The 21986-nt window shown below is 44.2% G+C and overlaps 1 protein-coding gene across 1 annotated transcript; it reads left to right on the top strand.

The window, feature by feature from the left end:
- Nucleotides 1–4886: 4886 nt before the first annotated feature.
- LOC139765531 (fatty acid-binding protein-like) lies at nucleotides 4887–20855 on the top strand. Its single transcript, XM_071693058.1, has 4 exons — nucleotides 4887–5045; nucleotides 18119–18291; nucleotides 18645–18752; nucleotides 20460–20855. The coding sequence occupies exons 1-4, from the start codon at nucleotides 4976–4978 to the stop codon at nucleotides 20508–20510; spliced, it is 402 nt and encodes a 133-aa protein (XP_071549159.1). The 5' UTR covers nucleotides 4887–4975; the 3' UTR covers nucleotides 20511–20855.
- Nucleotides 20856–21986: the final 1131 nt, after the last annotated feature.

Raw genomic sequence — 21986 nt, 5'->3', positions numbered from 1 at the left:
AAGTGATTCCCACGCAGCCTAGCCCCAGGGCGGTAAACCGTCTTTATCACAGCCTAGCTCAACGCAGGACTTGCTTGATGGGGAATGGCAAGGTCTTTCAACTAGGGTCATCTCTCTCTTTCGCTTTCTACTTTATTGGTGTCTTCTTGGTTTAGTAACCACACTAGGCACAAAGGAAGTGAGACAGCTATCGTGTACGACCCCTTTAGTCGTGAAGGGGAGAAGCGCACTGCGGGCACATGGCACAGGAATATGTCCGGGCCCCAGGTATTAAATTCATCTCATGAGCATGATGCATCCCTTTTTCATGGTTGGCTTCAAACGTGTGCAGGTGGTCTGAGAACACTTAGGTAAGTTAACCCGCTTGACGGGGAGGAATCGACACATATTTCATGTTCCAAAGTTTATTCTCCCCTGCCACACCATGGGCCACTCTCACCTCATGCGCCAGGCAGCTGTGGCATGGACGTGACCCCAATGGATCATCCCTTTGAAAGGTTCGTAACTCAGCTCGATCACTGAACTTCATGGTGCCAGATATAGCAAGCATCACCGAACAAAAACTGGACACCGGGTACTGGCAAACTGCCCTTCACCACAACAATGACGCAGCTAGATCGCACATCAGCCTTCAAAGTATACAATCTTCACAACGGAACCTTGTTGATACTATCAAGTCTTTTGGGCCACAACTGCTCTTTGTTAAAACAATCCTCTAAACCAGGGACTGTATCCCTGCTCATATCACTATGAAATGCTTAGTGTCTCGAAATATCCCAAAAGAGTATTGGCTGCAGGCAACTGCCCATGATGACAAACCGATCATAGTTATGCGGAAGAAGTCCACAGCCATTCAGTGTTTCATGACCGTCCAGATTTACACACACGGGAGCACAGGCCTCTCCCATCGTCCCCTTTCTCAAAGCAACTTGGGACATTGTGCAACAACATGACCTTGATTTACGTAGCAGAAGGAAGTCGCACATCCTTTTACCTGACATGGAACTGTCAAGCGGCTTGGAGTTACTTGCACACAAACGGTTGTGAGAATCAGGCTTTTATTGTCCGACGCATCAAGTCGATCTTACAGAGGGGGTTTGGTATATACATAGGGCAATTTAGCACGATGTTAGAGGAGGGTTCTTTCTCCGCCAGATATTGGATCACCTGCGTTGGGATGGCTCGCTTGAATTGCTTGATCAGAATTGACTCATAGATCGTCAAATAATACCTCACTGGCTTTAGTGCTATCGCTGAGCCACTGTACTTACGTGGAGGAACCTCGAGTGTTTGCCTGCTTTCTTCGCCTCCCTAAATCCACCACAGTAATGTTCAGGCACCATGGAATCGATAAACAGTCAGAACTCGATCCACCGATCAAAACTGACTGAACCAGGACTCTAACACGAACCTTGTCCGTTTCAAAAGTATTAACTAAACGCTCAAAAAGGGGGAAAATATTTCTTAGGAAACAGTTTTTTTCATGTTTGTCTTAAAAGTATCGTAATTATTACTTGATCGTTATTGCTGCTCTCGAGGTGACTCGTTTCTGGTCCTTTGAACAGCTGTGTCTGTTTCGTATGAGCTGCGTTTGCTGGAGGTTCAGCAGGACAACATATTTCGCTCGATTATCTTCGACTTTCTTTTCAGCTTCTCCCTCAGCTCTACACCACTCTACACATAACTGACTGGTTCTCGTGAAAATGCACCAACGTATCTACAATAGTAAGCTTACACCAGATGGTGTCTATATATAAAAGGAAATAAAAGTCCTAAAACTCACATGAGCCATTGCTACACCCCTACTCAAGTACTGACACACAGGATATTACAAGACAAAGTCGGGAGCCACAGCCTAGTCAACTGTGGGAACGAGATACACAGGGTTACACCATACAGAAATGACATCAAATTTAAACACTTCCCCCACTGAATACTGGCTTTTCCTCGTTAGCTGACCAACTCCATGTTGTGTTCGTGAACTGGGATGATGCTTACATACAGGAACCAGTGTGGACCATAATGGACAAGAAAATCCTTGACAAAGGATCTTGCTAACGGGGAATGTTGAAAAATAGAGATAACGATGAATCTATTCCGTTGTCAGTATACAATCTTCTTAAGATGAAAGGCATAATACTGCTTGGTGTCTTTACGAGTGTTTAGATCTCCTATAGATAATCAATGGGGTCTACGACAAGGTGTTGAGGGCGTCATGTTAAGGGATCAAAAAATTAATGTGTTGATTCAAGGGAGACGTAGAATTCCGCCCAGTGTTTACGTAATGACCGCAAGGAACGCGAGCAGAGTCGAGTTTAATGGAGCGTTCCCTCACGGGGCTTAGTTAATGGGCCTGGCAACCAAGGGTATGATAGTGTCTACGTATGAGAGACAGAGGACTCCACAAGTGTTTATGAACGAGGTGTGAAGGAGGAGGGAAGGATTATAATGGCTTGGTCAACAAGACCAAATCAGTCGTAATTGCGTGTGTGTGTGTGTGTGTGTGTGTGTGTGTGTGTGTGTTCACCAATATATTGTTGGACGTATGTGTTATGCATGATATGTTGAACTTTGTTTAAATAGATCTAAACCCTGCCACCTGTTTGCGGTGCCGCCTCACTCTCTAGAACTACTGACACATATTCGTCCTTGACTGTGTTGGTCGAACAGTAACTCAAACCCTTATCGACCCAGCTCGTCCCAAATGTCACTCGAAAAACTTCATTATGGCGGCTTGGTATACCAGACTCGACGTCGACTACTATGTCAGGATGGTCGAAGTTCCGGTCAATGATACCTGTTCTAAGACCATAGCAACTTCTTATTGATGTCTTAATGAGGTCAAAGGTCACGCCAATACCCCCTTGGTCGTAGCCATGTAAAAAAAAAAAAAGGTTTAGTTTTTATGAAACATATTTTGATCCGTAATGCAATCGTTGTTGTTCACTTTTTCCACACAGTTCACTAGCCAAGTAAACTGCTGTATGATTAATTCAATACGACCCAGTCCTTGTTTATAGATTCCTCACGTTGTTACTTCTAATGCACTTCAGTCACTTGGGCGCAGTCCTGGACCTTTTTAGGAAATCTGTATCCTCCTTGGCGCCATTGCTCACAGGATGGGTAGGACTGCACAATCTACCAGCCGCTCTTACGGCAAAAATCAGTCAATTAAAGTCGAACTGGAGTGCGTCTGAGGATTATTATCATCCCTCTCAGCTTGATGAAGACTACATCGTTGTAGACACGACGCCTCCTCAGCACCCGACACCCGTCCCTACTTTTTCCTTTTACCCTAGTGACCCAACCCGTATCTTCCAGGCATGTCATTTGTTCCTGCATTAAACTGATGAAAGTAAGTGGTTTAACGTCATACATTCATGAATGGACTTGGTTATTACGTCATTTTGTAGGCGTGGTTATTACGTCATTTTGTAGGCGTGGTTATACGTCAGTGTGTCGGTGCGGTACACATTACATTGCTCCATACTATCTATCAACAGCTGGTACAAACTATCTATCAACAGCTGGTACAAATGGTGGCGTGCTTTTGGGTCGTTATATTGTTCAACGGAAAAAAAAAGTCTTGAAGTATGTCTTCCTTTCACCTAATTACCCACAACCCCTCGAAAAAAAAACATAATAATACATTATCGAAGGAAAAAAAACAAATGGATATTTTGATATCTGACCCCACAAGAGACTGTAGTTTTCCCGCAATAATTACAGAAGCAGCGCCCTTTTGTATAGTTCGCCTCATGTCAGCTGTTCTCTCTCGGACGAAAACACTGAGGTTGAAAGCACTTGTAGTGAAAACCAGGTCCTCTTAGGCCACATACACTAAGGGAGTTCATGTGTTCTTAATATCGTCATATAACTGACGAAGGTGTTCGAGATTTTTCAGTTGGTGGTTATTATAACTTGACTTTGACGGCCTTAATTAATGACACTGGCTTATAATAAGACTAAAATCCCACCATGTACCAACTAACCACACCACATGCTATCAACAAGGGCCATATACGGACTGAGAGAGTGTGTGTCTAGGCTTAAAGTTACCTTGAATACTGGGAGGAGGTTTTCAAATAATTTTGATTAGTGTTTAGAAAACGACGTTAACGGCCTTAGTGACCTTGGTAATCGATGGTTCTAATCCCAACTAACCAATAATCGTCTGCAATCAAGGGCCGAACATGCAATAAGAACGTGTATGATCTTAGAATGACCTTGTACAGCTGAAGGTGTTTGTGATTTTTCAGCAGATGGTTTACACCAAACGAGTCGAGTCTACGTAGTCAATTAGCGTCATTTGGCTCGAGTCAAACTGACTCATTACCATTCTAAAGCGAAACAGTTAAATCGAGTTATAAAGTATATTATGGCTAGGGGTATGTTGCTCTCTAGGTGTGGTAACGTATGTTTATGTTCTCTAGTGTTTCAGACGTGGTTGGGTATGGCTAGACATCACAGCTAATAACGTCATCCTTCAGCAACTCAACCAATTATCGATAATTCAGCTAGCTGCAACGGGTCTAGTGTAATCTGTGTGGGGGCCCCTTGTATCTGCGTGGGGTATATATTGTACTCTGTGGACTTCGGACGTTCACTGTCTATAAGCCATTAAATTCTGGTGCATAGATACAGCCGTGGGTTCATGCACTAACGTTGTTTTTTTTTTGTTGTTTTCATTATCACTTTTTCTGAAATCTTACTGACGAGTATAAGTGCGTCAAATGATATGAAAATATTAGATGGTACGACTATAATTACATTAATCACTGTGAGAATCAATGAAGCGTGTTACCATACCACCGCCCGGGGGAGGACGCTCTGTGTGTGGGGAGGAGGTTGGCGGTTGCCGACCGAGGCCATATAGACTCCCGCCGTCCCTGGCCCGGTGCTCACTCCCTCGTCTGTAGCCGCAGCGACATCAACGACTCTCTTTACTTCCGCTCTCACACCGTTGTCCGCAGTCATGGTTTCCATCGCTGGGAAGTACACGCTCGAGGAGTCTGAGAACTTCGAGGAGTTCATGAAAACCCTCGGTAAGTAATTTGTCACAAGAGAGAAAATCTCTTCCATCTTGATGAAAATATAGCAGATTGGTCCGCAGAGACAGTGGTGTTATGAATATCTTTGTTGCTACAAGATACGGTTAACGGAATTTTCGGTGATTAACGCTATTATTGTGAGTCTAGAATTATCGGAATCTAACGTGTCTGTCACAGGACTTGGCCGTCTAAGGTAGCTTAAAAATTCTGTAGGCCATAGTTATCAGTGTGTGTAGTGACTAAATAGTACGTTATCTAATATTCACATCTCGATATGGATGTCATGAGTTCTTTGTGAGGAACGATGATTCATAAAGGCGTACTGAGAAGCCATGTGTCAGTGTATGGGGTCAAGTGCTGCACTGGACAATGGAAGAAACCGAGTTCTACTCCACTTTCTAACGGAGGAATCCTTACGATTTTTATTAGAAAAACTTAGGAATCTTGTTAAATTTACCGATTTTTTTTTCATCACGTCAGAAACACCAAAGTTTTAAAGAAAATCTTTTGATGTATGTTTGAATTAGATAAAATTAAAACCCCCTTGGCACGACGGATCGATACTTGGGTATGATGATGGCCTGGCCTTGGATCTGCCCCTTTTGGATTAGGTGAAAAATCAGAAGACCATCACACCTAAGGATCGTGCCGTCTTGCTCAAGGGGTTAAAGACATAACTCTCCTTCAAATGCACAATTCTGGAGCTAATTTACAAAGAAAATTGCTAAGAATAAGGATGATTTTTCCTGGACTTAAATTCGAAGGTCCTACCTATGAATCCAAGAGTTTTCCTCGTTCTTTTAACTACCTCTGTGCACTGCTTACTTGGTTTGAGGTCACCAGAGATTACTATGGCCAAGTCTTTCTCCTCATTCACCTTTTACAGTTCAACAGAATTCATACTGTGGCTTGCCTCTACTGCTTTGAAAGTTCTACTGGAGCTTTTCCAAGGTACGTTTATATCGCTTCCATTGACTATATCATCCCAGATTTGCCTGTCAAGAGCATTGCGAAGATCATTCAGACTTGCATGTTTCAAATCTGTTATTCTTTCGTGGCTGTTATGTTGACCAACATTACATGCAGTGTTGAGAGCGACCTCAAAATGAACTTGTTGATCATATGTATCAGAATGTTCTTCAGCCTCAACATAATTAACGAGATCTTCATTTGTAATTAGAACGAAACCTGAAATATTCTCATCACGAGTAGCTTTCTCGATTAATTGGATTACGGCGCTACAAAGCAAATCTAGGTAAGAGTCCACGCTCGGAGCTAGTGGAAAGGGATCTCTTCACTTAGATACCGTTTTGTTAATATATACTATGATAAAATATCTACTAATTGATCATATAATCTTTCGTCAACCTCTGGTGTCCGTGTGGAGGAGGAGGAGGAGGAGGAGGGAAAGGGGTTATAAATTAGTCCTGCTGTTTCCTTACGAAGTTTATCTTTAATTTCCACAAAAAAAAAAAATGAAGGCAGGGAACTATTATCGTTGAAATTTAACAAAGATTCGAAAATGGCAGTCGTATCAAAATTTCCTCCTAACTCTGTCGTTTCTGACTTCTCATATACTTTATCAGTGTGCTGAGATGTTTGGACGTAAATATGTGGATCCAACCCAACAGAGCTTAATTACTGTACTGTACCAAGCCACGTAACTGTGGCGTGCGCAAAGCATGACAGGCACCTGACAAACTTGAGTGTATAGATAAGAGGTATATATCTATGGGTTGTGAACTCCGTGTAATCAGTAGATACACATATGAATTACTTGTTAAATCGTAACATATGCACGTGGACATGAGTGATATATGAATTAAAATAACAAGGATAGGCTTGACGTTACATGTATTTGATCCATGTATATCTCTTATGTGTTATGTATATATATATATATATATATATATATATATATATATATATATATATATATATATATATATATATGTGTGTGTGTGTGTGTGTGTGTGTGTGTCGAGGGCTCTGCTTCTTTGACCTTCGATAGTTCGTTGGCCGAGTGCGTTAACCTGCCTCTCACACGCAGGTCACTCCGGGCACACGGACTCCTCTGTCGTGACGCACAGAAAAGTAGATCAGATTATCCGTTGGTGTCTGTTGTTACCAGCTGACACCATTGGACAGAGTTAGGTGACCTGAACTGAAGTACGGTACGACAGGTTGTGTCAGACGGTACGACGGTGCGATCTCTAAAGACGACAGGTGGGATCCTTCAGCAAGACGATTAGATTTCTTGTGTATGACTGGCATGGACTTTGACCTGACTTTTAAAGGGTCGACTCAGCGGTCACGCATTTTATCGAAAGGATATACTGTTCTGGTCAAGGATCGTACCACCCTGCTCAAGGATCGTACCGCCCTGCTCAAGGATCGTACCGCCCTGCTCAAGGGTCGTACCACCCTGCTCAAGGATCGTACCACCATGCTCAAGGGTCGTACCACCCTGCTCAAGGATCGTACCACCCTGCTCAAGGATCGTACCGCCCTGCTCAAGGATCGTACCATCCTGCTCAAGGGTCGTACCACCGTGCTCAAGGATCGTACCACCCTGCTCAAGGATCGTACCACCCTGCTCAAGGGTCGTACCACCCTGCTCAAGGATCGTACCACCCTGCTCAAGGATCGTACCACCCTGCTCAAGGATCGTACCACCCTGCTCAAGGATCGTACCGCCCTGCTCAAGGATCGTACCACCCTGCTCAAGGATCGTACCACCCTGCTCAAGGATCGTACCACCCTGCTCAAGGATCGTACCGCCCTGCTCAAGGATCGTACCACCCTGCTCAAGGATCGTACCACCCTGCTCAAGGGTCGTACCACCCTGCTCAAGGATCGTACCGCCCTGCTCAAGGATCGTACCACCCTGCTCAAGGATCGTACCACCCTGCTCAAGGATCGTACCACCCTGCTCAAGGATCGTACCATCCTGCTCAAGGATCGTACCGCCCTGCTCAAGGATCGTACCGCCCTGCTCAAGGGTCGTACCACCCTGCTCAAGGGTCGTACCACCCTGCTCAAGGGTCGTACCACCCTGCTCAAGGATCGTACCACCCTGCTCAAGGATCGTACCGCCCTGCTCAAGGATCGTACCGCCCTGCTCAAGTATCGTAACACCCTGCTCAAGGATCGTACCGCCCTGCTCAAGGATCGTACCACCCTGCTCAAGGATCGTACCACCCTGCTCAAGGATCGTACCGCCCTGCTCAAGGATCGTACCACCCTGCTCAAGGATCGTACCGCCATGCGCAAGAAGAGTTAGGCTAGGCTATCAGTAATTAGTGTCGATAGGCTGGTACAATAAGCTACGTTAGATTAAGGCGCGTTAACTAGATATGGTCAGAGACCGAATCAAATAATGTTAAGTAGGGCAACTTAATACATATATCGAAGTAGGTTGTGTTCATTATCATGGTAACTTAGACATACCCTAAATATATATATATATATATATATATATATATATATATATATATATATATATATATATATATATATATGTATATATTTCTAGTGTTGCAATGGGTCGTCATACTGCAGCAGGCTACAGCGCTTGCAACGGGTGGCGCAGTGTTGCAGTGGGTGGCGATAAGTTCGTTTAGATGTAGACTCACCAAAGCTGTCACACACGAGTAAGGATTCTAATTCTCCAAATGGGAATCAAGCGGTCTGCGACTGCATGGTCTTTGTCCCACGTAACACACACACACACACACACACACACACCTGGGACTCGCGTCCGTCATTTACAGCGTGGCTCAACGCCCTCCACTTTGTGTGTATGTGTACTAGGGGTGTGTAATGTGCGCGCAGGCATAACAAGCATAATAAGTTATACCAAGCATTGGCAACGACTTTATTTGACTCTAGAGCTAAAATGGACAACAGACGAATAACAACAACGAAAGCATTCAACTGACAGCAATGTCCTTAGACGTCAGAAAATTGTCGCATTGGACTGTGGCTAAGATTTAACGTTACATAAAGGGACGGTAGACTTCTCGCAGCGCTTTGTCCTGCATCTGGCGAGCGACAGTTGCTACACATAGCAAACGTTCCTACTGCGGACGGAGAGCGGGAGGAATGGGAGGCAACAGGTGGCCGGGCTTAGCTAGGCTGCATTACGAAACTGAGGTCACCAATGTTGGTGGCTGAGACGTGTGTAGCTCCAGGGTTCTGCTGAGGAGCGTCCTGGCGGCCGACATTAGATCACCTTACCAGAATATCTATCGTAAATCTCATTTCATATTTTTTTTGACTCTCACGACGTGGAAGTCCTGCGGCGGACGGGACCTGCTTAATGTGTCGTGTGTCCTACGGGGGGAGGGGACCCCCAGTTGTTTGTGTGTGTGTGTGCGCGTGTGTGTGTGTGTGTGTGTGTGTGTGTGTGTGTGTGTGTGTGTGTGTGTGTGTGTGTGTGTGTGTATACTTGTATGACTGGGCATGTTTTTGTTAGTCTGTTTTACTGTCTGTTGGTGTGTTTGTGCGAGTGGGAAAGAGGAAGTATGTGTGTGTGTGTGTGTGTGTGGGGTGTGTGTGTGTGTCTGTGTCTGTGTGTGTGTGTGTGTGTGTGTGTGTGTGTGTGTGTGTCTGTGTCCATTCAACTTGACACAAACGATCGTGAACCACGTTATCACTCTCTTGACACAGCTACAGACGTACTCTCCTGGCACGGCTCGAGGCGTACCCCTCCTGGCAAGGTGATCTGCGTGCGTCACGTTGCCACGGCGTTGGATCCTCCTCTTGGTGTGTCCATACATTCCTTCCTTCCATTAGGTCACCTACTGACAACCCCCATTAGACCAAAAGATACGCACAGTAGGTTGTAGTTAGCCTTTCCAGCACGTCTCATCACTAATTGGGAATTGACGAAGAGAATCTAGTGGGCGGGTGGATGGCCTTGACCTGCTGACGTCTCCTGCCTACCACACACACACACACACACACACACACACACACACACACGTCAGATAGGCCCTTTTGTGAAATGGGTCAGAGACACTAATCCATGTTAGGTGACTTTGTACGAATGACGCCGATGTTATACAGACGGAAGCAAAGGGTTGAGGAGGACTGCATCGTCTTACAAGGGGACCAAGACAAACACACCAACGTTAGTCCGGTCGAGTATAATGTAGACTAGTGAGGAGGAGACACAGTGAAAGAAGAAGAACCTCGACACGAATTATCACACGGCAAGAAATAACCCGCAGGAAGGAGCATGTAAGAAGGACTTGAGGGTGTCGACGACATTGTCTCTTAACCCGTCGCCAGAGCCTCACCTTAGGATACTTGTGAGGAAGACAGATTGTCTGTCTATGGACAGATATCAGAATCATATTCAAGTCTCTCAGTGAGAAAGTAGTTAGCAAATTGCTTACGTATAGTATATTACGCCAAGATTGGAGTATTCAATTCAAAACTTCTATTCTCAGACGAAAAAGGGGACCCCGTTAACACCATGGTGATGTACTTGCATCACACTAGTACCTGGTTTAGTTGTGGCTTTACACACGTAAGGCATCACGTAACAATTTAAGGTTAACATAATTTCCAAATTTCAACTCTGACCCGTTCTATTAATCTCGCAGCCATGTTTATCATACTGTCTCCTCTTACTGTACTCTTGGAAAATATATGACCCTTAAAGCAGCAGACAGAACTAATGGAGGAGGTCCAGAAGAGGGCAACAAAGATAGAACCAAAGATCAGGCAGCTGGGTCACATGGGAAGGTTATAAGACTTTAAACTTGTCCTCCATGGAAGAGGGAAGAGTAAGGGATGACTTGATCACAGCCTTTACGATTTTAAACGCTTCGTAGAGTCAACGTTGGCAGTTCTTCGAAAGATGGAACACCCAGAGACCATCACATGAAATGAAGCAAGAAAATCTTTAAATAAATGATATAAAGAAGAACTTTTATGATATGAGAGTAGTGGACGAATGGAATAAACTTACGGATGAAATTACGAATGTGGACTTAAGACGGACAGAAGTTTAAGACGGATGCATGACAGGAGAGAGAGAGAGAGAGACAGAGAGGGAGAGTGTTCTAGACATGGGTACCCAAAGAGCTTTGAACTCCCTTCCCATAATGTCGACTTGATTACCCACACAGACCCGGACTCCTCCTCTGATTACTTTATCTCCCTGCCTGGCGGCTCCATCACATGCTCGGTCTTCCCCAGATGACTCAAGATGGTACTTGAATACACTTGAAAATTACCAGGAAAAAAAAGAAACAACGTACAGTTGTTGATAAGATAATGAAAGAATTGCTCCAGACAAGTGTTGGGTTCCGCTCCCAGACCCATGCCAACCGCTCAACCAACCCTCGTCCCACACACACCAGATCGGATATATATATATATATATATATATATATCTTTTTTTTTTTTTTTTTTCCAAAAGAAGGAACAGAGAAGGGGGCCAGGTGAGGATTTTCCCTCTAAGGCCCAGTCCTCTGTTCTTAACGCTACCTCGCAAATGCGGGAAATGGCGAATCGTATGAAAAAAAAAAAAAAATATATATATATATATATATATATATATATATATATATATATATATATACTAGTGAGGAATGTACACCAGATTCGGAAGGTACCAGTCTAAGATCCTTTCTGTTCCGTAAGCTGTCAACGGATGACTTGCAAAGCATTCACTGTGTTGCCCAAACCATGTTCACACTCCTCTCACTGTGTAACCTATCATGTATTTCAGTCACTGAGGCCCCCACAGTTCCCTGGACCCTCTGTGCACACTGTATCTTCTTTTGCGCCAGCGCCCACGGGACGGGGAGGAGTGTGCATTATCATAAATTCGCCAAAACTGTGGCAAAAATCCATTTGTGAGAGACTGAGGCTGTAGTGGCCCGTGACCCAGACAGAGACTTACAAACCCCATATCTCAGCGACGCAGCTCATGTACCATGGAGGAGAAAAATGACTGATAACGGAGTAATTTACTTAATCACTTTTTTTTCAGGGTTATCATCTCAGGAACGAATGACACTGGTCAGCCACTCTCCCTCTCTCTTTCTCTCTAACGGGTCCACGTCAATTTTTCCCACTTCGTACTGACCAGCGTTCATGAGTCATTGAGTTGTGAGTCTTACTTGCGAAAGGACGACAGGAAATCTAATCTTTTTCATCCCCTTATTCTTCGCCAGGTTTATAGACGAAGCCTTAACTGAAGCAAACGTTAACCATCAGGGTATATATAATCGATCCTTTTTTTTTCAAACCTCTTCAATTCGACTGTAGGTTCGACCCTTGAGCACACCGGTGCGACCGTGGGGTTTGATGGCATGGCATTGGGTTCGACGCATTGGGTTCAACGCCTTCGGGGTTTGGTTACAGAGTCGGTGATTAAATACTCGAGGATCGAGATCAGGTAGGTCCGAGAGGGGTCAGTGTTAATGAGTCACCCGTACTAATCTGGTGGATAGAGAGCCGCCCCAGCAGCTTTGTCTCACTGATAAGATATCTTCTGTCTTTTCTGGGGCCTAGAGGGTCACTTGCCAGAGGTATGTGTGCATCTACATACCTCACCCATCCCTCTTCTACCACTCTCCCATACATCATCCTTTCCTGTAGCTACACGCATGGAACAGTACAATTGTTTACTCTGTTACCGAGAGGAGCCTGGGTCTTTTAACTTTAAGCGCCCCAAGTTAACAACCTGACACTTAAAAGTTATTAATGAACCTTAATCTAAAGTTAGATGGGCTTGTGGTAGGAAACTGAGGGAATATATTTTACAGTATTTATATTCAGCAAAGGATGTCTTCCTTAGCAAAACAGTTGGGGTTTTCACGACCTCACTCACCCACATACATTTGGGTGGTAGAAGGATCCTTCAAGAAGTGTTCGAGCTAATGTCCTTCACTCGAGCTTGCAGAATCTGAAATTTCACCCCTCACTTTCGCCTGCTGGATGCCTGTATCTAAGACTCATCTGTCGTCACGACGGGTGACTGTATCAAAGAGGCAACATGGCTTCCACTGACTCTCTCTCTATCGTCCATCGCCCATAAGACAAGGGACTATCAGCCGATATCATCCCATACCAACGCACATCTTCACCGGCTCGCTCATCTTTTCCTTCTGTATCTTCTTTGCTATAATGCTGTTCTCTGATGATGCCTCCAATTTCAGGGAAAAGTTTTTGAGCTGTAATTTTTCGACGTGTTCTTATCTCTTAACCAACCAGCAGGTCGGGTATCTCAATCCCACAAACTCATACATGAGGAGACTTCCACAGAAACTTGATCCTCTTTCCTCCCACAGTTGGCTATAGTCTCCACGGTTCTCCCGACTTTATCACTGGTCCTTTGTTTTCAACTTGATATTTACCAAAGCACTGAGGAGCAGCTCTTGCGTCAGCGCAGACGACTGCACCCAACACACTGCCTTTTATGAAACTCACTCACGAAAATAAAGACAAGTAGTGTGGACATGGTTGTGAATTCAAACGCGTTACCCCTCACTTTATCTATTCTTTCACGGCATTTCATTCATTCTGGCATACCGGTAAACTGCACTCACTACTCCGTTCCTCTAGTTCGAGGCGTACATTATACTCCCCTGGTGTTCCTCCTCCCTCGTCACGTCTGGCCAGAGAAGCAGCAAAGGGCGAGAAGGCCCTCGCTAGGAAGAACCAGAAGGTAACGCGAGAGAAGCACCGGCGTAAGAGGAGGATGAGATGTGGACTCAGATGTGACCTTCAGTTTATTATCTCGATGTCTTGGTCGCTTCCTTTGACCCTCCCGTCACGGCGGGCCCGTAAGGCCGCCGGGTTGGGTCACCAGTCTGGGTCCCGTGGTGTCTGCAGCCAGATTCATTTTGCATGTGTCGTTCTCGATCTGGTGAGCAGCGACCCCAGTCACGCGTCTGGCAAGGTCAAGGAAAGAGAAGTCTGTAGGTCGTCTCGGACTTGCGTAAGATGTCTGCCGGGGCGCCAAGGTGGGAGAGACGGGTGTGGTTACCGAGGCGGGTGAGACTGGGTACTTTAGGAGGTGGGGGGGGGGGGGGGGTTAGTTACCCGGGAAGGATCCTCGTATCTATCTGGATAATGCGCTGATCCTCGTACCTATCTGGATAATGCGCTGATCCTCGTATCTATCTGGATAATGCGCTGATCCTCGTATCTATCTGGATAATGTGTTGATCCTCGTATCTATCTGGATAATGCGCTGATCCTCGTATCTATCTGGATAATGTGCTGATCCTCGTATCTATCTGGATAATGTGCTGATCCTCGTATCTATCTGGATAATGTGCTGATCCTCGTATCTATCTGGATAATGTGTTGATCCTCGTATCTATCTGGATAATGTGTTGATCCTCGTATCTATCTGGATAACGACCAGATTAGTAAAAAGAAAAAGCATCTCTAAAGAAATCAAGCCAAAGTAAACGACCCTAATCCACCGTACCTAACTTAAAATATCCTTTCTGAGAATCCTTAAAAGGTGACAGATGAAAGCAACACTCTTGCCTTAGCAAGATACCTACCTATTTACCCACCAACATCCAGGAGGAGGAGGAACAACAGGAGTTGGTTGTGGGCCCGAGCGTGAATCACTTCACCATGGTGTACGTGTGTGTGTGTGTGTGTGTGTGTTTGCTATTTCATCCAGATCAGGGTCAGTTTCAGATCATTAGAAATAAACTAAGTCACCTTATCCAGATATTGCTTCAAAGCCTAATTGCGAATAACGTCTAAGCCACATTCGCTATTCGTACATTCTGAGTTATTCATCATGCAATTCTCTCGTTGAACATGAGCTCGTCGTAAACACACAGCCCACATAAACATACGTATCCAGTTCCCCCCCTGTACATCAACAAACACTTCAGTGGTACAGCCATCAGACAGCCACACACACACATACCACACACCTCACTGAAGTTTAAACCTCCCCAGTGTGTGGTGTCAGGTCTGACGACAAGTAAAAACAATTTTATTAATATGGGTCACCGAACCAGAGCCAGCAGGATCTGTTGTCGTAAGTAATTTATACAAAATAACAAGAGTTGGTTCACCTTCTTCCCTCCCGAGGTTTCCACGAGCTATTAATCTTCGTCGACCTCTGACACGCGTCGCCTGCAGCGCAAGGCACGGTGGTCAGGGACCAGACGCCCGGGTACGTTCTGACAGTAATGTACAAACAAGCAAACAGACATTGCTGTAGAATAAGTTCATGGATATAGTCATTGCTCTTAATCCAGATATGAAATACACAATTTAGTGTATATATATATATATATATATATATATATATATATATATATATATATATATATATATATATATATATAACAATCTGCAGATGTAAATCACATTCTAGTTGCCTCTCTGACTCATGTCAATAGCATCGAGCGGTCCAGCAGCCTAGCTGTGATGACGCTGTGTCACAGGATCAATACTGAAATGAGAACGATCGAATGTAAACTGATTTCAGAGCTACATGGGTCGTTCACATACATCTGTTCCGCTCCCCACATCCAGCCTGACCACATGTGCGTCTCGCCTGACGTGGGATCTGAAGACACTAAAAACTTTTTTTTCTGGGGGTGAGAGTTTTGTTTTGGCATCAAGGATTTAGTGCAAGGGGTGAGGAGAAGCAAGTACAGTAAACTGTAGAAATATATACTGGGGTTGGGGCGAGGTGTTGATACATTTGTGATGGGCCTGTGACCTGCTGGAGCAGTATGAACATATACAAAGTTACTGGTCCTCCTGCCTGGGAGGTATGGCTAGGAGGGTTCTTGCGCTGCCATCCTGACCCACAAGACAGGAGTCAAAGGCTTTCCATTCTTATGCACGAGATAAGAGTCAAAGGCTTTCCATTCTTAGGCACGAGATAAGAGTCAAAGGCTTTCCATTCTTATGCACGAGATAGAGTCAAAGGCTTTCCATTCTTAGGCACGAGATAAAGTCAAAGGCTTTCCATTCTTTTTCAAACCATTTTACGTTTAGCAGTTTATAAGGCAGAGCGTTTGTGGAATCAAACTGTTGTTGAAAGGCTGGAATTATGGTTAGAAATGTATGTAGTTGTTTCCAAGAATGTGAGGTACTCAGGGCGAAGATGAATGAGGTTAGAAGATGGCTTGTGTCTGGCTGCGTAACGTTAGCACAGTTTGTTTATAGTCTACCATAACGACCAGTGTTTGTTTACATCCTGGAAGGTGGTGGGGAGCCACTGACCCTGGGCCTGACGCCAGCCGTGCTGACTATGCGCCTGTCGTCACCGTGCTGACTATGGGCCTGACGTCAGCCGTGCTGACCCTGGGATTGGTCGCTACAGGAATTCGGGACAACATCCTGATTCAATGACACTTGTGGACGCCATCACGAGCAGCTGTGATGCATGACGCAAGTGTGAACCACTGCGGGTGACAGCTGCGATTCATTCTGCCACGCCGTCAAATACCGGATTCACCGGATTCATGAAGTTTTCGAATCCTGGGGAAATGATTTATTACGAGATTCAATAAGATGCCTCAGATATATACATAGCCCGGAGCTACAGACATAGAAAACTAATCCAATGCAGTCAGCACTACAGCTAATTTGTGTGGTAGTGATAGAAGACTGAAGAATACATAGAATGGTGAGTTAATAAATAGAGATAGTGAGCCTACGGAAAAAATTCATTTGCATCTTTTTTTTCCACCTCATTCCTAAGTTCATGAATGATGCAAGACCAACGTCTCCATTCAGTACTACTTCTGTTCACAGATCACCTTCATGGGTTCCTGCCTCATATCATTCCACATGCGTCTTCGTCAAAAATACTTCTGGCTCTGATCCAGTTATCTAACAGAATATATCCTTCATTTTTTCACGGTCTGCCCTCTCTTCCTAGTACACTTTCGACTGGTAACTTTGTTATCCTACTGGTGTTGCGTAAAAGGGTTTGTTATCTTACCAGTGTTGTGCAACAGAGTTTGTTACGAGTGTTGTGTAGTAGTGTGTTATCAGCACCAGTGTTGTGTAACAGTGTATGTGTTACCTCACCATTGTTGTGTAAGTGTATGTGTGTCTCACCAGTGTTGCGTGAGTGCACTTGTTATCTTTAACAGTGTTGTGTAACTCTGTAAATGTAAGGCAGCTGGTTGATGGTGGGGTGGGGGTAGGGGGTTACACCCCTCGCCATGTTTACATGCAGCCTAGCTAGGTAAACACCAGAGGTCGTCTGAGGCCCTTGCACACAGGCGGTAGAAGTATAATGTTACCACTAGGCTAGTATATTAGCGACAGATGAGGGAAATGCAAGACTCAGCACTGAGTCTTAACTCGTTGTACGCTCGAGGAAGGACGAAGCCTAACAGGGGAGACCACCTTGAATATAATCCAGCATTCTTCATGAAGGGTTATACACTCTTTACATAGTTCACGATGAGTTAACTTATTGCTTCATCTTTCGTTTATCAACAATCTTGCTCATTTTCTAAACAGAACGGGTGAAGAGCACTACAGCACCGTATGCTCTTGACAAGAGTCTTATGCTCTCGACAACAACCCCTTCAAAAAGCACCTACTACACAGGCTGCCTTGGGTCAATCTCTCTTGCAGTCTCCAGCTCTCCCGGGACATCTGCAGTCCTCTGCACTCCCTCCACCTTGTTGAAATATAATTTATTTTTGATGAATGAAGATTTCCATTATATCGTGCGACCACCATTGCAGGCACTAAAGGTGGGGGCCACCCCTCACACTGATGGTGGATGAACGCCTCACACTGGTGGTGGATGGAGCTACTCACACTAGCAGTGAAGGGTCGTACCGTCTTGTTCAAGGTGTAACTACTGACACAAACACGACAGCAGTAGCAACGAACACCACCTTAAAAAACACTGCAAGGACCATTTATGTGGATAATGTTTACAACTATCACAACCATTGTAATAACAACTAGTCACAACGATCATCCCATAACCCCGGTGACTACCACCAATCACCCCACTCGCCACCACAGTCTGCCCCCATTCACCACCATCATTCATCACCCCACTCACCACCTCCCTTCTGCCGCAGGGGTGGGCATCATGCTGCGGAAGCTGGGATCGAGCAGCAAGCCAACGGTGGAGCTGAGTGAGGCCAACGGGGAGTGGACCCTGAAGACCACCACGACACTGAAGACCACAGAACTGAAATTCAAGCTCGGGGAGGAGATCGACGAGACTACCCTGGACGGCAGGGACTGTAAGGTGGGTGGTTCCGGGTGTGTGTGTGTGGTGCTAGTGAGTATGAGATGGATGAAGCAGGGAGAGTGTAAACTGAGCGCTGCTCAGGAGTTTGAGATAGACGTTATTAGAAACAAAGTTAATTAAAGTGAAAATAACTATATATATATATATATATATATATATATATATATATATATATATATATATATATATATATATATATATATATATTTATATTATCAGTTGCTATAGAGGAACTAGTTCCGTGACAATGTATACATAAAATCTATCCAGTGTCGACCTGTCTATCACTGAGAATAAACCACACAAGCCAGAACCAAACACCGTACTTATCATTTGTCTCACCCTTGCAGACGGTGTTCACCCTGGAAGGAGAAAACAAGTTGGTGCAGCAACAGACGGCCTCAAAGGGCAAGAGCGCTAAGTACGTCAGGGAGTTCACAGACACCCACATGATCATGGTAAGTCCTCATTTGTTGGCCTTTTCAACTTAAGGCCTGGCCTTGAGGTGCAATTTTGTCGGTGACTGGAGCCTCTAACGTAAAGATTTTTTTTTTTTTTTTTTTTTTTTATCACTACGCCCTTAGAATCGAGCCTCAGACCGTCTGTGTGGCAGCCAGGCAGCCTAACACCCAACCAACATGAACTGAAAATAACATCTTAAACCATTCTCTGATTCACGGATCTCGTGATGCGGCACGCACCCCTTTACGAGATGTAAATACTACCGCTCACGAAAGGATGCGTGACACTAAATGGGATCCGTGAATCAGCGTGTGGTTACGGAAGAGATGCTGTCCTAGGCTCAACGCGACCTGGGTAGGTTAGACTTACCAAGCTGCCACACAGCTAGACGGGTTCGATTCTCGGGTATAGCGGTAAAGTTTACAATATATATATATATATATATATATATATATATATATATATATATATATATATATATATATATATATATATTCTAGAGTACGAAAAGTATAACACACTCTCGATAGAATTAGGGTGTTATGTCGATGACCTGTGCTATTTAATATCAACATTACAACCGAGTCTCTCCCGTCCCTTGTGAGCCAGAAGCGCCCCCAGTACACCTGCACCCACCAACCCATTACATCGCTCCCGTTGCCTCTGTTCAGCTATTGTCGCACGGCTAGGCAAAAAGACAGGATCTTCTGACTCTTGAAAAGATATAATCCGACACGAGGTCCATGGGAATTACGAGCGAAAAACTTTCTTAGCGCCGAGGCCAAGTTTTTAGCCAACACGGAGAGATTATGAGAGAGAACACATCAATAAGAATGAGAGATTTAAAGACAGGTTCGTCGGACTGTGCCATGTGAACACGGACTGTAATCTGAAAAACACGTCCTCCAGCTCCGCACTTTGTGAAAATTATTCTTAATATTCACATGAGAACAGCAGTCGTTACTCGTTCCATATTGTAGAAACGATTATCTTCATTTTTCAAACTTCCGAAGAAGCTTGCAACAACTTTACTTCTTTAGAATATGTCGATTAATTCATTAAGGTAATCAAGAAAAGTATGTGTGAAGAGCTCTGAACTAATGCGTAAACATGGAATTAAGAGTCAAACCATCAACGAACCTTTACTAACTCCCAGCTCGGGAACTGTGCCTCCCGCACCCACCGTTTCCTCAACGTGACCCAACATGGGAGCCTTGCCCCTGGATCCATTTAGAGAAACAAATATGATGAAAAGTCATTTACCTTGTGCTCACTTCCACTACAACGACGGTGCGCCTGCCGGGAAGAAATCAGTACATTGACGTTTAACGAACACGGAGGCGATGCGCATAGTCTGCTTCACTATATCATGTGCTGAAAGAGATTTACACCAGTGATCACGATCAATGTTGATTGCCGGCATTTCAAAAATGTTAAATGAGCGGCCTGGAGACTGGCTGGCCATCTTTCTGCGCTGAGTGCAATACCTGGCAGGGCGCATGCATCGGCAAAGGCCATAGGTGTGCACGTAAGATTACCTCCTCAGTATGAGTCTCTACAATTAGTTTTAAGGTTCAATATATATATATATATATATATATATATATATATATATATATATATATATATATATATATATATATATGATGTCCAGTGATGTTTAGGTGAAAAATTACGAGTTAACAAAATCCTCTTCACTACAGGTATGTGATTGTGACGGCGTGACGTCCAAGCGGACCTACAAGCGTCAGTAGCACCACCACCGCCAGCAGGAGCAGCAGCAGCACCTTTCTTCTACGTCTCCCTAAACCTTCCAGTTTTAATCCGTACCTCATACTACCCATCAACCACATCACCAACAAATGGTACTGCAAAACAGACGCTATGGAATGAAGCACAGTCCTCGCCTAGCCTAGTTGGGAGGTGTTATGGAATGAAGCGCATTTGTCCTCACCATCTTTCCTACCGAGGTCACACACGTCATGAGAGAACCAGAGAGACCTTTTCCCCTCTGGCCACATTCACACATCTCCCGATATACTTTCTAACCAGACTGTAGTTTGTGTATCTTTTACTGTTAATAAAATTTTTATACTATACTCGCCTGTCATTAAACGGCTTACGTACATCGATACAGCAGACACAATGGACTAAAGTTCGAAAGCAAACGATGAACAATCTACTCATTATACATTTTATATAGAATACATTTAACTGTGGTGATGTATATGAATAAAGAGGAAATATTTCTATTCACGATCAAAATCATACCGTTCACATTCATATATCATAATAGTACAACATACACGTAGAACAATTAGACAATCCAGTTCAAAACTTCTTCAAATTTCTATGAAAAAAGAAATTGTAGATACCTTATCTCTAGCCGTACTGGGTTTACTCCTATAGGACAAGAGGGATTCCGGTATGGCCACTTCACTGTCTGAAGAGGAACTGCCCAAAATATAAAAACGCCGCCGACATTGGTTGGTCATTGCCTTATGGTAATCATGTATTCGCGAGAAAGGTAGTTTGGCGATTGGTGTTCGCGTATGCGCCCTAAGGAATCTCGTAGAGTTGTCATTATACAGTGCATTAATCATTCTAGTTCTATGCGGACTTCTCAATAATGTTCGTGCGGTTAATGGTACATCTTTGCGCTTGTACTTGATTGAAAGGAATACATTTTGTGTGATTACTCTTTGTATGTTATGGGCTGAGTTTTACACTCATTTACCCCGTTTCTTAGAATTTTATATAGGTACTATGTCTTCACTCCTGTGTCCGTGATTACTGTATATTTCGAGGAAAAATTTTTACATTCGTGTTGCCCCTTTTCTTAAATACATTTATATTTTTGCACCTTGTCTTTACTCGTGCATGTATGCAGCACACACACCCTAAGCTGTTTGTGTGTTGTAAAGAAAAGTGGCTGGCTGGGATGAGAGCTGTTCAATGGATGACAAACCCCATGCTAGAGCTTTGGGACTCCATGGCAACTGTCATATAAGTCATGGCTATACATGCCCAGAGGATTGAGTTTCAGATGGGTGTGTATATCTGGTCTCGGAGAATGCCATGACCGTTTTATAGAAATTGGGCCCGGGTTACTTATATATAATTGGCATTAACAAACTCTTCCTACATGTGATTAGAGTGAGGTTGTATCATCGATTATTACTTGGTCTACAGCTTTACCAGAATGTGTGAGAAAGCTTGCTCACAGGTAT

This window comes from Panulirus ornatus, chromosome 4 (assembly GCF_036320965.1).
Source record: "Panulirus ornatus isolate Po-2019 chromosome 4, ASM3632096v1, whole genome shotgun sequence".
In the NCBI taxonomy this organism is placed as follows: Eukaryota; Metazoa; Arthropoda; class Malacostraca; order Decapoda; family Palinuridae; genus Panulirus; species Panulirus ornatus.
Note: the sequence above shows the minus strand (reverse complement) of the source record. Positions and strands in the feature narration are given on the sequence as shown.